This window comes from Bos mutus, chromosome 19, assembly GCF_027580195.1.
Source record: "Bos mutus isolate GX-2022 chromosome 19, NWIPB_WYAK_1.1, whole genome shotgun sequence".
NCBI lineage: Eukaryota > Metazoa > Chordata > Mammalia > Artiodactyla > Bovidae > Bos > Bos mutus.
In genome coordinates, this window is record NC_091635.1 from 18,028,415 (window position 1) to 18,044,991 (window position 16,577).

A 16,577-nucleotide genomic window follows, 5' to 3' on the forward strand; every position below is an offset into this window, starting at 1 on the left:
CAGATTCTTTACCCTCCGAGCCTCCAGGGAAACACAGTACACCTGAAACTGACATGATATTGTACATGCCCTGTATTTCATTAAAAAGAAAAAAAAAAGGCAATGGATGCTCTTTATTTGCTGTTGTATTCTCGGTTCCACTTTGCTATTTCTAAAGCAGGAAAACCTTGCCCTTCCTAGAACGCTGAAGTGCAGAGCCGCTGGCCCCACGTGGACACCCGGGACCGTGGCGAGGTGGGCGCCGGGCGCGGAACTACAAGCCCCAGAATGCACGGCGCCCTCCGCACAGGCGCAGCGGGGACCCCCTCCACCCCCCCCCCCCCAGCTCCGGGCCAGCCGGTCAGCGGCCAGCCTGCGGAGACCCGGGTCCCGCGCCGTAGCGGGGCTGGGGGCAGCGGCCGGGGCGGACCCGGCGGCGGCGCCCAGGGCGGCCCGGGCGTGGCCATGAGGGCTCCGCGGCTGCACGAGGAGTAGGCGGTGGAGCCCCCGGGAGGGAGCCGCGCGCGGGCCAGACGGCTCGAGAGGCTCCGCAGTGCCGCCGCCCGGGAGGCTCGGCGCGGGAGCCATGTAACCCTGCGGCGGGCTCCGGGCTGCTCCGTCCTCCCCAGCTCCGGGCTAGCGCACCAGCGGGGCCACGATGAAGAAGCAGTTCAACCGCATGCGCCAGCTGGCCAACCAGACAGTGGGCAGGTAGGTCACCCGCGGGCCGGGCGCGCGGCGGAGCTGTATCCCCCCGCGCGCGCAGGTAGGTGATGGAGCGGGCGCGCCGGCCCCCGCCGGTCCTCTCCTCTAGCTCCGGGCGCCGCTCGCGGGCGAGACCCCTCCTCCCCGAACTTCTCTCGGACCCCCGAGCCATTCTGGACCTCTGCCCGCCGCTCCGGGGCTCCGGTTGCCAAGCGCGAAGAATGACGCATCCTTTACCTGCGTCCCCAGCTGCCCCTTCACCTCGTCCTCCCTGCACACCGCCCCCCCTCCCCGGGACTCCCTTCTCCCTCTGGCACCAGAGCGTCGTGGAAACAGGTGTTCGCTCTGATCGTGCTGGAGGCCGCCGACCCGTGGTCGCTCTTCGAAGATGCATGCCCCTCCTCCTCCGAGTTCGGGGCTTCTCGGGGGGTCCGGCGGCGCGGGGAGGTGGGGCAGTGTTGGGCCTGGTGGGTCGGCTTGACAGAACTGAGCCTGCCCCTCCCGGGGCTCTGGCTGTGCGAGATGCTGAATCTCTTTTCCTGGCCGGGTTTGTCGATGTGTTAGGTGGCGGGGAGAGATCGGTAGGGGTGGGGGCCGCGGCAGGGAAGGTGCTGGTGGAATGGCGCGGCAGTCGCTCGGTCCTGAAACTGATTTCAGTTGGCGGCGGGGGGGGGGGGGTTGGCAGGGGGGAAGAGGGGGGTGGCGGTGAAGGCTGCAGAGGAGGAGGCCCAACTCCTCTGGAAGATGAGATAAGCAGAAAGAAGATCACAGCCAGGTAGGGGAGGCCGGGGGCGGCGGTGGGGAACCCCGGCCCCAGAGTTGGAAAGAACCGGATCCTAGCGCAAGACCCCGCCGCCGGCTGTCATCACCAAAATGGGCTGCATCTGGGCTAGTGTCTCCTGGGGCCGCTGTGTGGGGTGCCGGCGTCTATTCTTGTTACATAAGGGTTCTGGTGGGTCTCTTCCCAAGCTCTGCACACAGACTGGTTAGTAGAGAGGGTTTTTCGTGAAACTTCTGTCCCTGGAGAGAGATTTCCGTTGCTTCTGTGCCCAAGGAATTTGGGTGTGCTGTCTTAAGGCCAACGAAAAGCAGAGAACCCAGTCTTGGGTGCAGTTCAAGTACGAGCTCAACACCTCGAGGGCCCTCCACTAGGTTTACCAAGAAACCGAATACCTTTATTGGGTGGGAAATGGAGCCCCAACTGGCATCTGGCCAGTCGGGAGTGGGGACCTCCCCGGGGGACACTGAACACCCTTGTAAGCACACTGCCCTAATTACGGTGGGCATTTGAGGGCAGGGGGGTGCCGGCAGCTTGTTAGGCTTCCAGATGGCTCCCAAGCAACCATGTCTAAAATGGACTTGGATACATTTTCCTTTTTCCCAAACACATGTGCTTTCACATTGGGGAGAATTTATGAATAGCAGAGTCAGATTAGCCCAGATTTCTGGCATGGTATTGCCACAGATAGAGCCTCACGTGGGCTGCTTTTCTGAATGTTGGATGTGGAAACCGTGTTTTCCTGTCTGGGTCATTTAGCAGATGATGGTCCAGTTGACCTGTCTTTAGTGAATGACTTCTGCATCACCCCAGGGACTGGCATGGATCTTCAGGTCTTCACACCAGACCAACCACGTGACCAGGGACCCATAACCTTAGACTTGGATCTCCCTTCTCACTTGGTCTTGAGGTTCCACTTCGGTCATCGAAGCAAAATGTTAGCAAGTTGTCATGCTTTCTTCCCAGTATCCCTAAAACATAGCTGTCTCTCTTCGGGACTTGTTTCAAAGTAGGAAGATTTACTACAAAACTTGGGCATAAAACATGATTTCCAGCCTCATCCATGGATGGAATGACCAAGGGAGAATGGAGGTTGGGTTTCAGAATAGGTACCAGGTGTTCTTACTGATTTAAAAGCATATTCTTGGAGCTCCAAGCAGCTGGTCACTAAGAGGTACTTTCCACTTGTTTATGGAGATACTGGTGGTTGCTGGCGTGTGGGTGAATTTTGACTCTTTATCAGGTAGCGTTGGGACCAGTCCACTATTGTGTTAATCACTAGTCTCTATCCATTTTGATGACGTTCTGAGTTTAGTGAACCTTTTAGGGCAAAAGCTAGTTTGTATTATTTTGCTGCTGAAAAGCCTCCAGTGGCCTTTCATTGAACTGAGCGCCCCAAATCTTTCCAGGGGACTATAAGACCTGGCCAGACTTGACTCCCTTCTGGTCTTTTCATTCTCATTCTGTTCCGCCAACCCCTCCTCCTTTGTGCTCCATCGACAGCAGCCTTCCTTGCCCCAAACGCACCAAGCTCATTTCTATCTGGGGATCCCACTTTTCCTGCTTGCCTAAGGGTCTGCTCTTCCTGCATGCCTCTTCCTTTTCATCCAGGTCTTTGCTCAGAGACCTTTGAGAGGTCCCCCTCCCCTCTTCCCACTCCCCCCATCATCTTGTTCATTTTTGTCACAGCACTCATCACTCTTTGAAATGCTCTTCTTTTTCATTTTTTTGATTTCTTACAAGCACAAAACTGTAGAATGTACTGACTGCCATTGTATGCTCAGTGTGTATAGTGCAATGCCTTCTAGACCATTGGTCCTCAGTTCATGGTTATTTAATCCAGTTGACTGTGGGGTCCATGCAGGTAAGTAAAATGGGGCAATGTTCACTTTCTCTTGCGGAGAATGTACCAAGGCATGATCCTAATGCTGCTTCTTAATTTCTTGACTTGGTAGAAGCAGTGGGATTGGATGCTTGGCATTTAGGTGTGGGGTTGGTGGACCACCTATTGGTGATGCTTTAACAAGCCACTGGATGCTTGCCCTGTGTGTGTCTTTGAAAGGATGACATTCTTGTCTTTGAGGCAGGGCTAAGAGATGGGCTGGAGGGTGGTCCTAACTCTTGGCATCTCATCTGGCTTGCCTTCTGTAAGTTGTAGGTTCTGGACGTCTTCTGAATATAAAACTGCCAGGGATCAGATCCAGTCTCTTTAACAACGAGGAAATGTTCTACTTACACATACCTTATGGAGTTAGCAGTATTTTCTCTTGAAGTGAGTACTTCTCTGTAGAGAGGGTGCCAGCAACTGGGAAAAGTTTCAAGCCCACTGCAGTTAACTAGGAAAAGTGTCATCTCCTCCTTGGTTTGCTTCTCCCATCTGTGCACACATTCCTTCTCCTCTCCGTTCACTTCAGCCCATCTCTTGGGAAGCATCTCTTGACTTTCCGGACTGTACCACCAAGTGCCTCATGGTTCCAAGTAGCACTGGCTTTCGAGTGGGATGGATCTGGCTGGTTGGTTACTGACTACAGGATCTTGAGCTGGGCTCTGCTCCTTTGTTTCCTCATCTGCAAAATGGGCATAATAAGGGTTGTGCTGAGGTGATGTAATAGGGAGGGACCTTTTGTATTCTATGACAAGTTCATCACTAAAGGGATGTTGCCTGTAAGCTTAAATTACACATAATGGCCCATCTCTGGGAGTCATGCCTCCCAGGTCATGAGCATTAAGCCAAAATACCTTTGTTTAGCTTCCAGGAAACTTCCTGATCAGGCCCACCTGTGAATGACTGCAGGGAGGAAGAAATTAACACATCCCTTCTGGAGGCTAACCCAAACCAAGAAATGTTTGACTTTACTGTCCTTTTTTTTTTTTTTTTTTTTTGTATTAATGTAAAAGAAGCCTGAATTCTAACTCAGGTGAGATGGTTCTTTGGGACATGAGTCCACCATCTTCTTGGTTGGCTGGCTTTCCAAATAAAGGCACTATTCCTTGCTCCAACAGCTCCTCTCTTGATTTATTGGCCTCTTGTGTGGCAGCAGTACAAGCTTGGACTGAGTACCAGTGATGTGGTGATTGTGGCAATGAGGTCATGGGATTACCCCCAGAAAGCACCCAAAACCATGCTCAGCCAGGGCATGCTTCATAAACAGTAGCCACAAGTACCTTTGGGCAGACGCTATTCCTGGCTTGTATGCTCATGCTTTCGTCCATCCAGTAAATGCTTATTGGATGCCTGCTGTTTGCTGGGCTCTGTGCTGGTTCATGAACTGTTGCCATGCAGAGTAAACAAAACCCATTTCTCTTGTGTAGTGTAATTTTTATCTTGTCTCATTTACCTTTTCCAATAGTCTTTAAGCTCCTTGCAGGCAGAAACAGCTGTCCTCTAATGCCTGGCATATAGTCGGTTCTCCAAAATTCTTTGGCAATTGAATATATAAGTGAACGAGAGGTCCCGGTGTCATAGACAAGGATGCGAGAGGCTCCAGACACGGCCCCTCTCTCCTTTTGGGATGGTGATGGATGTACCGATGCATGACCACAGCTGTATTCCTGGGCTTTGGAAGGATAGAGCAGGAGTTAAGGGAGGAATCAGTTCATGCTGACTTAGGATACCGGGGTTTTTTTGCCTTCAGGAGAGTCTATCGGTTGCTGGGGTGTGAGGCACTCTGAAAGACATAGAGTATTTTTTCTGCAAATGGCATGTGGTTTGTGTTGGGTGGAAATAGAGCCTGAGCTGAGATTTAGAGACCTGCTAGGTGACCCAGAAAATAGAAGTAAAACTGGTCTTCCTGGTGGCTCAGACGGTAGAGAAGCTGCCTGCAGCGCAGGAAACTTGGGTTTGATCCCTGGATCAAGAAGATCCCCATGGAGAAGAGAATGGCTACCCACTCCAGTATTCTTGCCTGGAGAATTCCATGGACAGAGGAGCCTGGCAGGCTACAGTCCATGGGGTCACAAAAGTGTCAGACACGAATGAGAGACTAACACACTAGGTGACTGAGAAATTGGAAGTAAACCTGGCCCTTTGACTTGGTGAGGAGGAGGTTCCTTCAGTCTCCAGTGAGGGGTGGTGGACGGCATAGCAGCCCCTGCTCTAGATGTCTGTTAAGAGTTAAAGGGAGCCTGGCTTACATCGAGTACCCAGGAAATGGTTGGTGAGGCTCCTTGTGCCCATTCAGTCCTCTGAAAACACTGGCTCCGGAGTGTAAAGGACTTCTCAGATGCCCACAGCCACTGACCAGTGATGGCTGTCAATGGGCTCTGTGCTAAGTCGCATCAGTCATGTCCAACTCTTTGTGACCCCATGAACCATAGCTCACCAGGCTCCTCTGTCCATGGGATTCTCCAGGCAAGAATATTGGAGTGGGTTGCCATTTCTTTCTCCAGGGGATCTTCCTGATCCAGGAATCGAACCCCCGTCTCTTATGTCTCCTAAATTGGCAGGTGCCACCAGGGAAGCCCTCAGTGCTCGTGTGCAAAACAGGGTGACATTCAAGGGACTTGAGAGTAGACAAGGAGCTCTGGAAGTGTGGGAGGGACCAAGTCCGGTTGGGTTGGATTCTTTGGTTCTTAAAGCTCTGAGTTGGGGGAGTGGAAGGTCAAGTTTGGTCTGGACAGCCCCATCTTCCACTCCTAGACTGCTCCTTGAGCAGGCTTGGTTTCTGGTGCAGAGCCGGGTGGGCTGAGCATCACTGCTGCTGTGCAGCTCTCAGGATGCCACTGCTGCCACCAGGGGTACCCAGATAGATGCTGAGGATGCAACCATCAGGAGCACTGGTGCTGCAGACATCTTGGCTCGAACCAAAGCAGCCAAGACCAGTGAGGATCTTTTCCTTGAAGGTGTCTCTGAGACACTACTTTGCCCATCAGCAGGCCTCCTAAGAGCCGTGGCCCAGTTGATAGGGCATCACTGCTCTATAGGGAAGTGAACGTCACTGTTCTGATAGGGAAAAGTTGGAACCAACTCCAGATTAGTCATTGGACTCTTTTGCTCCTGCCTATATTTCCCCGTGTCTTTCTGCTACACAACAGGGCTGGGCACACCCAAACCTGTCCCCCAGGGAGCACTGTGCATGTTTGTAAGGTCTCAGAGTGATGTTTTTCATTAGTTTTATGGAAGCCTGTGTCAGGCCACCTGCTGCGGTGTGTGTGTGTGACAGAGAAACAGAATGTACTCACCAACAGATGAGCAGGCTAGCAGATCTGGAATGTATTCTCTGCTTGAGTCTTCCAGGCTCCTCGCTATGCAGACCTGCCAGCTTGCAGCCTCGGGCTGGGCTGCTCCCGGTTGTCAGGACTTCCTGCAGGACTCTCTTCTCCCAGACCTACAAGTCATTGCCAGGGAGCCATTCTTCTCACCAGCAGATAATGACTCCCCCTCCCATTGTCCATCCAGGGAAGAAATGTATCACGATGGGTGATAAGGACTGTTTCTCCTCTAGACAAAGTGAATCAGTAGCTGAGCAAAACAGTCATTCGGTTGAAGGTTGTTTCTTTTAGAGGGGATTAGTAAGGATCTCTTGATCTCTTTTAATAATAATCAAGAGATTCAAATGCTATATTGATAATGACAGCCTGTATTTCAAATGCTATATTGATGACAATGGGAAATAATACAATTAAGCCTCAACTCTGCATGGAGTTAGTGGTAGTTTGGAGAGAGGTGTGGGGAGACTGGGAGTGGGGGAGAGTTAGGGCTCTCCCGTTGGGTGATGACACACCTCTGCCTTTGGGAAGTGTGTGGCTGTCTAGCAATTTTAAACTCTCCTTTCTGTCCAGGAAGCAGATGTTTTTGCTTTCATTTTCCAACTTCAGAGTTTATTTTTAGGATAAATGTTTATTTTCCCACAGAATTCAATTTACTTTTTTTAAAACTTTCTTTTTGGTTGTGTAGATGATACTTGTTTATTGTAGAAAAGTTATAAACTTGTGGGTGGGCAAAAAGAAAAAAAAAAAAAATCATCAATCTTACTACCTGGAGCGACTTCATGGGTGGTGCAGTGGTTAAGACTCCCTACTTCCACTGCAGGGGACTCGGGTTCAATCCCTAGTCAGGAGCTTAGATCCTGCCTGCCATAAGGTATGGCCAGAAAACAAAACAGAAACCCCCCAAACTAGTAATCTCGCTACCTGGAGACCACAGTAATATTTTGGATATAGTCATCCAAGTTTTTAATAGGTATATTTCTATTCTTAAAGACATAGAGACCATTGGCTGTGTACTTTTTGCAACCTGTCTTTTCCCTCTTTGTGTTATATTTTGAGTATCATCCCATGTCAGTAGCTGTGTTTACAGCATGATTTTTCAAAGCTGTGTAATATTGCATTAGAGTCCACTGAGTTCCTTTGGTAATCATGTAGCAAGTATTTCCTATGGGTTTACTTTCCTAGGATGAAGTCTTAGAAATGGAATTTCTGGGCCAAAGAATAAGTGAGTTTTTAAGACTGTGTGAGTATATATTTCATGTATATGAATGGCACACACATTTTCTGTTTTCATCCTCAGAAGAATTGTTAATTTCTTCTCCCCAACTCCATCAGTAACTAATTTTATGACTTCGTTAATTACCTGAATAAAACCAAAACCTTTTTTCCTCTCAAATGTCTATAGTGAGGTTGAGCATTTTTTATGTCTGTTGGATGTTTGTGGCCTTTTCTGAGTTGCCTGCATGGGTCTTTGTCCCATTTCTTTGCAGTCTTGTTCATGACTATTTCTTATTGATTTCTTATTGATTTTAAGGTCATTGCTAATATATTACGTATATACACTTTGTCTTATGCCATGCACTCTCTCTGTAGTTTTCTCTGCCTTTGATATTTTGTTTTATGTCATTTTTAATATTTCATGACCTCAAGTCTATCACTTGATGGTTTGTGCTTTAAATGTTATGCTTTGGAACACTTTTCCCAGCCTGCCACCGCTGCCGCCAAGTCGCTTCAGTCGTGTCCGACTCTGTGCGACCCCATGGACTGCAGCCCACCAGGCTTCTCCGTCCATGGGATTCTCCAGGCAAGAACACTGGAGTGGGTTGCCATTTCCTTCTCCAGTGCATGAAAGTGAAGTCACTCAGTCGTACATTAATATTGATACATTTTCATGACCATTTATATAATTTTACTTTGCCACCAGATCTTTTATTTGTCAAATTCTGTGATTTTGGCATGCAATATCACACAGGTGTCACGTTTAGGTTTTGTTTCTAAACAGTTGTTGTTGTTCGGTTGCTAAGCTGTTTCTGACTCTTGGCGATGCCATGGACTGCAATACGCCAGGCTCCTCTGTCCTTCACTCTCTCCCAGATTTCATGTCCATTGAATCGGTGGTGCTGTCTAACCTTTCATCCTCTCTTGTCCTCTTTTCCTCCTGCTCTCAAGGTTTCCCAGCATCAGGGTCTTTTCCAATGAGTCAGCTCTCACAGTACTAGAGCTTCAGCAGCAGTCCTTCAATGAGTATTCATGGTTGATTTCCTTTAGGATGGACTGGTTTGATCTCCTTGCAGTCCAAGGGACTCTCAAGAGTCTTCCACAGCACCACAGTTCAAAATCATCAATTCTTTGGCACTGAGCAAGGATTTGAGGTGGGCTTTGCTGCCCAGGCGAGCAGGGGTGGATCCCATCCTTTGGGCAGGAGTGCAGTGGAGTTGGTCTGGGCCCCTCATCCTAGCTTCATCTGGGGCAACTCCTTGACTGGCTTGACAATTAGGACTCAACAGCTTTGCCCAAAGATCGTGTGCCTTAGTCACAGCTAATTACAAGTAGCTTCCTTATTTTAAAAAAAGTTGATTATATTCTTTTGGCTTTGCTCACTGGTTTATTTTTAGTATGTTTTAAAATGTATGCATTAAGTAGGGGGAAAATTGACAATTTTGCAGTATTTAGTATGATGAGAATTCTTTCTGTCTGGGAATGACATATTTATTCAAGTTTGTTTATGATCCTGTAATCTAGTTTTTGTCTACAAAGGTCCTGAATAATCTTGCTTTTATGTTTAGGTCATTTGTTATTGTCATTACTGTAGCCTTAATGGTTGGAGTCTTATGTTAAGTGGTATTTTCTTACTCTTTATTGTTGGAATGTAGGAAAGTGGTTGATTCTTGTATAATTATCTTAATCACCTTCATCCAGACTTTCCCATTGCTTATAAGTACTTTAGCAGAAACTGAGTGTATTGAGTTTTCCAAATAGTAATCATATTTTCTACAAATAGTAATTTTGTTTCTTCCTCTCCAGTATTCTACGTATCATATTTTCTTGTCTAATTGCATTGTCTAGGACTTATAGAACACTGTTAAACTGATGAATACATGGCGAAATGTGAACTTCTCCATCTTATTATCTCTGGAAATGCATGATTGGTTTGAGAGACTTTGTTTTTTAATCATGTTACATGTTGCATAAATTTATTATTTTATTTTGAATTTTTCTGTGGCACTGAAGTTAAATTTGACTATATTGTTGTGGTCTTTAGAGGTAATCATGTATTTTTCTCCTTTAATTTGTTCCTGTATTCACTCAGTAATTTATGCCGTAGATATTTATGGAGCACTTACTATGTTCCAGGCATTGTTTTCTGCACTGGTGATATACCAGTGATAGTTCCTCTGCACATGAAGGCCTTGTGTTCTACATTCTTGAGCCTCAGCAGATTTTCTAGTATTGAGCTCTCCCTGCCTTCCTGCAGTTGATCTTATTTGACTATGTTTGCCAGTTATTTTTATACAATGCTAGATTTAGTTGTTTAGGGTTTGGGCATTCAGTATTCCTATGTGTTCTTTTGTTGCTAAGTCTTATCCAACTCTTTGTGACCCCAAGTACTGCAGGACTCCAGGCTCCTCTGTCTATGGGATTTCCCAGGCAAGAATACTGGAGTGGGCTGCTGTTTCCTCCTCTAGGACATCTTCCCAACCTAGGAATCAAACCCATGTCACCCGCATTGGCCAGTGGGTTCTTTACCACTGAGCCATAACATTGTTAAACAGACTGTTCACTTCTTTTCCTGTGCAATGGTGAAGTAAGGAATTACTTGTTCTTTGAAGGTTCAAAACAACCTTTCCAGGACAGTTTTTGGAGGTGGTTCTTTGGCAGCTTTCCCAGTTTCTTCAGTGATCACTGGGCTATTTATGTTTTCTATCTTTTCCTGAGTCATTTTAGTAACCTGTGTTATAGAAAAGCATTCATTTTTTTAATGATTTTAAAACTCAATAGAATCTATGAGTATATAGTCTACCCTCCTTTGTCAGCCAAATCTGCATTTCCCTCTTTTCATCTGGACTAACTTTGCCAGGGGTTTTCCTTCTTCCCATACCCCACATGCACCTCTGTGATGGTGGCGGATGTGACGAATCATATTGGTTCTTTGTGGAAGTCACACATGTCACTTCTGCTCACATCCAGTGGCTATAGCAAGTCACCTGCCCCACCCCAGCTGGAGCTGGGGCAGGGAAGAGCAGTCCTTCATGGACCCGGAAAAGGAGAGCCACAAAAGCCACAGCTCTGTCTCTTGTCACTCAGGACTGGGCAGTGTCTTTTATAGGCTTTATTTTTTTTTGACTCATGGCAGAAATACTTTGGCCATCTGATGTGAAGAGCTAACTCATTGGAAAAGACCCTGATGCTGGGAAAGATTGAGGGCAGGAGGAGAAGGGGGCAACAGAGGATGAGATGGTTGGATGGCATCACTGACTCAGTGGACATGAGTTTGAGCAAACCCCCTGGGAGATGGTGAAGGACAGGGAAGCCTAGCGTGCTGCAGTCCATGGGGTCGCAAAGACTGGGACATGACTTAGTGGTTGAACAATAACATCGTGGAAGCGTGGCTAGGAGTTGGGTGCCCTGCGTAGCTCCGTTTTGTGGAAGTGGCAGACTGAGACAGGAGCAGGCCATCAGAGCTGTGGCCTAAGCAGGCCACGTGCGGGCAAATGCTCCCCGCTCAGCTGCTCTCTCCTGAAGGTGGATCTCTGTAGCCTCTGGGTCCCTCCTGTTACTTCAGTTTAGGTGGTTCTGGAAATGCTAATGAACTGCTCTTGACATGAATAAAAATAACACTGTCACGTTCACTCAAGGTAATTGAGTGTCTTGTTGGTAGCCATCCACAAAGAGCATACTATGAACATCTGCCAATAGAAAATTCTTCATTTTGTTTCCTGACTGCAGTTTTGCCAGAAAGGATAAGGAGAGTGAGTGCCCTTTGAAAGTACTTTTGCTTTTTTAAAAGCTCTGTATTGGAAGAAAAGCAGTTTCTGTATCTGCAAAAGCCTCTACCAACTTCTACATGACAAACTGAGCAGGGACCTTTACAAAACGAATGCTATAGAAAAGCATTCTTTTTTATGATTTTAAAACTTAGTAGAACGTATGAGTATATACTCATATCTCGTTTGTCATATCAGGAAAATGAAAAGCGGACCGAACTTTTGTTATTTTGTCATTTGCTTATGGATACTGTTATGGAGCTTCCCTGGTGGCTCAAATGGTAAAGAATCTGCCTGCAATGCAGGATACACGGGTTCGATCCCTGGGATGGGAAGAACCCCTACAGGAGGAAATGGCAACCCACCCCAGTATTCTTGCCTGGAGAATCCTACGGACAGAGGAGCCTGGTGGGCTGTAAAGAGTTGGACACGACTGAAGTGACTTGGCGAGGCATAGATACTGCTGGGATTGCAGACACAAGCTTCGTGTGCATAGCTGCTCTTGGTCGTGTGTGTCCTGCGTCTTTCGGCAGACACTTGAATGCACTTTACAGACGTTCCTGTTTCATCTTCATGACTCTTCAGAATAGTTACTGAAGTAGCAGGAGGGGCCCTGAGGCTGCAGAGGTCCACCCTCAGGAGACACCTCCGGTGTTTGCACAAGTCTCCAAGCAGGTGAGCGTGTGATGCGTCTGGGTGCAGAGTTGGTAAGGAAAGGACAGCAGTTGAGATTTGCTCCTAGATTTGCTGGTTCTGACACTGATGTTCTTTATTGCTGTACTTTGAGTCTGGGCTTCCCTGGTGGCTCAGACGATAAAGAATCTGCCTGCAATGCAGGAGACCCGGGTTCAATCCCTGCATCAGGATGATCCCCTGGAGAATAAGTGGCTACCCACTCCAGTATTCTTGCTTGGAGAATTCCATGGACAGAGGAGCCTGGTTGGCTATAGTCCATGGGGTCACAAAGATTTGGACACAGCTGAGAGACTAACACTTTAACTTTTCACTTTGAGTCTGCAGGAGGGAAAAATTTGGAAAATGTTGAAATGTCTGACGTTAGTGGGATGACTAAATTCTGGCCCATCTATGCAGTTGTAACAATCTTAGCGTTTCCCTAACGTTGAAAAAAATGTAATGACTTGGGAGAAATGTTTAAGATAAGGAAACAGGATACAGAAGGCATACAGAGTTGAGACTGTACAGTTTTTTTTTTTTTTTTTTTGTAAAGAGTACATAGAACAGACTGGAAGGAAATCAGGAAAGCCTGGACAGTTCGGCATGCAGTGTTTATCTCTGGGTAGGATTAGAAGTGGTTTGGTTTCTTGCTGCTTGCACTTTCTAAAAATTTCCAAATTCTTTAAAAATAAACACACAAAAAAATCAAACCCTTTCAAAGTGGGCAAATGTAAAATGTAGCTGGAAGTTCTCATGTGATACTGTTAAGTTTGGGGCCCTGAAAGATCTGAATAGAAATGTTTGAAGTCCTTCTCAGCCTTGATTTTCAAACATGGGAAACATCTTATCTTCATACTCTGGAAGGGACCTGATGTCAGATCTCACTTTATAGAACAGAATAGTCATCTCTTAGGAAGTGATCGGCTAATAGCCTTTGCGTGTGGCTACTTTTGAAAGACACATTTTGAAACTTGGTCTGCATGACTAGGAGCTGAGGTCTGGTAGATCCTCGTGACCAGTTGGGGTTCTCTGGTTGAGGCAGTAGGAAGAGCTAATTTGAGCCAAAATGAAGCTTTGGAAAGGAGAAGTGCACCTGAGAAAATCAACGGAGTGACCAGGTGAAAGGGGCCACAGGACAGCCCTACAGAGGCCACCTTCGGAAGGGTTACTTCCCTGTAAATGGGCTTATTTACAAAACAGAAACAGACCCACAGACTTAGCAAACAAACCTAAGATTACCAAAAGGGAAAAAGGAGGGGTGGATAAGTTAGGGATTTGTGAGTAATGTATACACACTGCTACATTTAAAATAGGTAACCAGCAAAGATTTACTGTATCGTTCGGAGAACTGTCCTCAATATTTTGTGATAACCTATATGGGGAAAGAATCTGGAAAGTATATATATACACACACATATATAGGGCTTCCCAGGTGGCACTAGTGGTAAAGAACCCGCCTGCCAATGCAGAATTGACCCAGGGTTTGATCCCTGGGTTGGGGAGTTCCCCTGGAGGAGGGCATGGCAACCCACTCCACTATTCTTGCCTAGAGAATCCTGTGGAAGGAGGAGCCTAGAGGGCTACAGACCATGGAGTTCCAAAGAGTTGGACATGACTGAAGCGACTTAGCATGCACACACACACACATATATTAAACTATATAAATGTATAACTGAATCACTTTGCTGTATACCTGAAACTAACACAACATTGTAAATCAACTGTACTTCAATTAAAAAAAAAATTTTTTTTTAACGGGGTTAGTTCCCGGTTGTTTTCTGTCATTGGGCCACTCAGGATTCCACTGCAGAGGAGAGTCTGATTGGCTTGGTGTGGGTCATGTGACCTGGCCAACCCTTTGCGGAACGAGGAAGGGTAAGGAGTTGACAACATGTCCACACAGACCAAATGGGGAGAAGCAATTCCTGAAAGGAAAACCAGACGCTTCTGCCCAAAGGCTCAAGAAAGGACGATGGCCTTTAGTCCACTCAGGCGGTTGACTAGACTCTAATCAGTGACATCAAAGACCCGACCTAGGTCACTTCGCCAGGGAGCTGTGACCTTAGCAGTGACCTGGAGAGCTTGTTTCCTGGTATTCTGAGGTCATTCCTCACTCCTCCATGTCCAGTCAGTTCCTCCAAATTTCTCTCTGAATCATAATTTATATATGTTATTTCATTCCTGTATCTTTTTTAAAACTTTTTATTTTTGTATTGGAGTGTAGCCAATTAACAGTGTTGTGATAGTTTCTGGTGGACAGCAAAGGGACTCAGCTGTATGCATACATGTATCCGTTCTCCCCCCAAACTCCCCTCCCATCCAGGCTGCCACATAACATGGAGCAGAATTCCCCTTGCTATACAGTAGATCCTTGTTGGTCATCCATTTTAAACATGTACAGGAGCGTATACATGTCCATCCCAACATTCCTGATTGTTCCTTGTTGTCTGTGTCCCTACCGTTGCCTGCTGCAGCATCCTTTTTATGTGTATTCCTGCCTGGGATCTCTCCTCTCTGGCTTCCTGCAACACCGGAAAGATGATATTTTTGAGTACACGGACAGAAGAATGTCCTTCTCCTTCTTTATCAAATTTTGTTCTGTGGGAAAAAAATCCCCGGACTGTGAGGAATGTGGCACGCTGTCGATTCTTCTTAGAGACTTACAATCTATATTTCTATTTAAGGTTCTCAAGTTCTGCAGTAAAGGAAACTGGATCACTTGTATCACCTAGAATGCTTTCATTACAGTGGCAGATGTCAGTTCAGAGACACTTAGTAAGGAGGCTTTGCTTCAGGTGAAGGTGTGCACACAGGTAGGGAGAGTCCAGGTGCCCTGAGCACAGGGTCCCTGTGTCTTTCTCACCATTTCTCTTTGCTTTGCCTTTGCCTGCATCTTGGCTTTCTTTCACGGTCAAAATACAGCTGGTAGCAGCAACTGAGATAGTTTCTTCATGCTTATGAACCCATGAGAGGACATGGGAGAGAGATGCTTGGGTCTGAATGTTTGTGTTCCCCCAAATTCATATTGAAATCCTGACCCTCAAGGTGGTGGTTTGGGAAGTAGGGCCTTTAGGAGTTAATGAGATCATGAAGACAGAGCGGCCATGAATGGGATTAGTGGCCTTATAAAGGCATCCCTGGAGGGATCCCTGATGATCCAGTAGTTAAGACTCTGAGTTTCCAATGCAAAGGACGAGGATTCGATCCCTGATCAGGGAGCTGAGATCCTACATGCAGTGTGGTGCAGCCAAAAAAGAATCCCCCGAAAGCTCCCTTGGCCCCTCCACTACATGAGGGCTCAAGGAGAAGACATTGTCATAAAGCAGATCAGCTGTCGCCTTGACCATGGACTTGCCAGTTTCTAGAACTGGGAGACATTTCTACTGATGTGAAGCGACTTGAATCCCTAAGGCATTCTGTTACAGCAGCCCCAAAATGACTCAGACAAGTGGAGCAGTCCCTAGAGTCCCAGTCATGGGATAAGTGTCCTCTCCTCTTACCTGCTGCTAAGTCACTTCAGTCATGTCCGACTCTGTGTGACCCCATAGATGGCAGCCCACCAGGCCCCCCTGTCCCTGGGATTCTCCAGGCAAGAACACTGGAGTGGGTTGCCATTTCCTTCTCCAATGCATGAAAGTGAAAAGTGAGAGTGAAGTCGCTCAGTCATGTCTGACTCTTAGAGACCCCATGGACTGCAGCCTACCAGGCTCCTCCATCCATGGGATTTTCCAGGCAAGAGTATTAGAGTAGGGTGCCATTGCCTTCTCTGCTAAGGCAGTTTATATGCATGCTCAGTCCTGTCTGACACTTTGTGACTGTAACCCACCAGAGTCCTCTGTTCATGGGATTTCCCAGGCATGAATACTGGAGTGGGTTGCCATTTCCTTCTCCAGGGGATCTTCCCCACCCAGAGATGGCACCCAGGTCTCCCTCATTGCAGGTGGATTCTTTAGGGAAGCCCAAGGATATTGGAGTGGGTTGCCCTTTCCTCCTCCAGGGAGTAAACCTGCATCTCCTGTATCTCCTGCACTGACAGGCAAATTCTTTTCCCTGAGCAGCCTGTGAAGCATATTTACATGTTTCCATTGACTTACCACGTGCCTGAGGGAGGAGGTGCCGTGGGCTGCTGGGTGCAAGCCTGCATCTTTGACTGGGTCCCTAGCAGGGGAGGCAGGATTGTGATGACTAGTGGCATGGAGACCCCTGGGAGTAGAGATGGAGTGCTCCATGGGGGAGGAATGGGTACT

General features: G+C 47.4%; 1 protein-coding gene across 6 annotated transcripts in view; it reads left to right on the forward strand.

Moving 5' to 3' along the window:
* The first annotated feature begins 326 nt into the window (after positions 1-326).
* ARHGAP44 (Rho GTPase activating protein 44) overlaps positions 327-16,577 on the forward strand; it is a 119,036-nt gene continuing 102,785 nt past the window's right edge. For all 6 annotated transcript variants that reach the window (XM_070389527.1, XM_070389529.1, XM_070389525.1 and 3 more), the window contains exon 1: positions 327-690. Coding sequence is in view for 4 of the 6 variants with exons in the window: in XM_070389525.1 (XP_070245626.1) it covers positions 638-690 (53 nt within the window). In the remaining 2 variants the exon portion in view is untranslated. The remainder of the gene's footprint in view (positions 691-16,577) is intronic.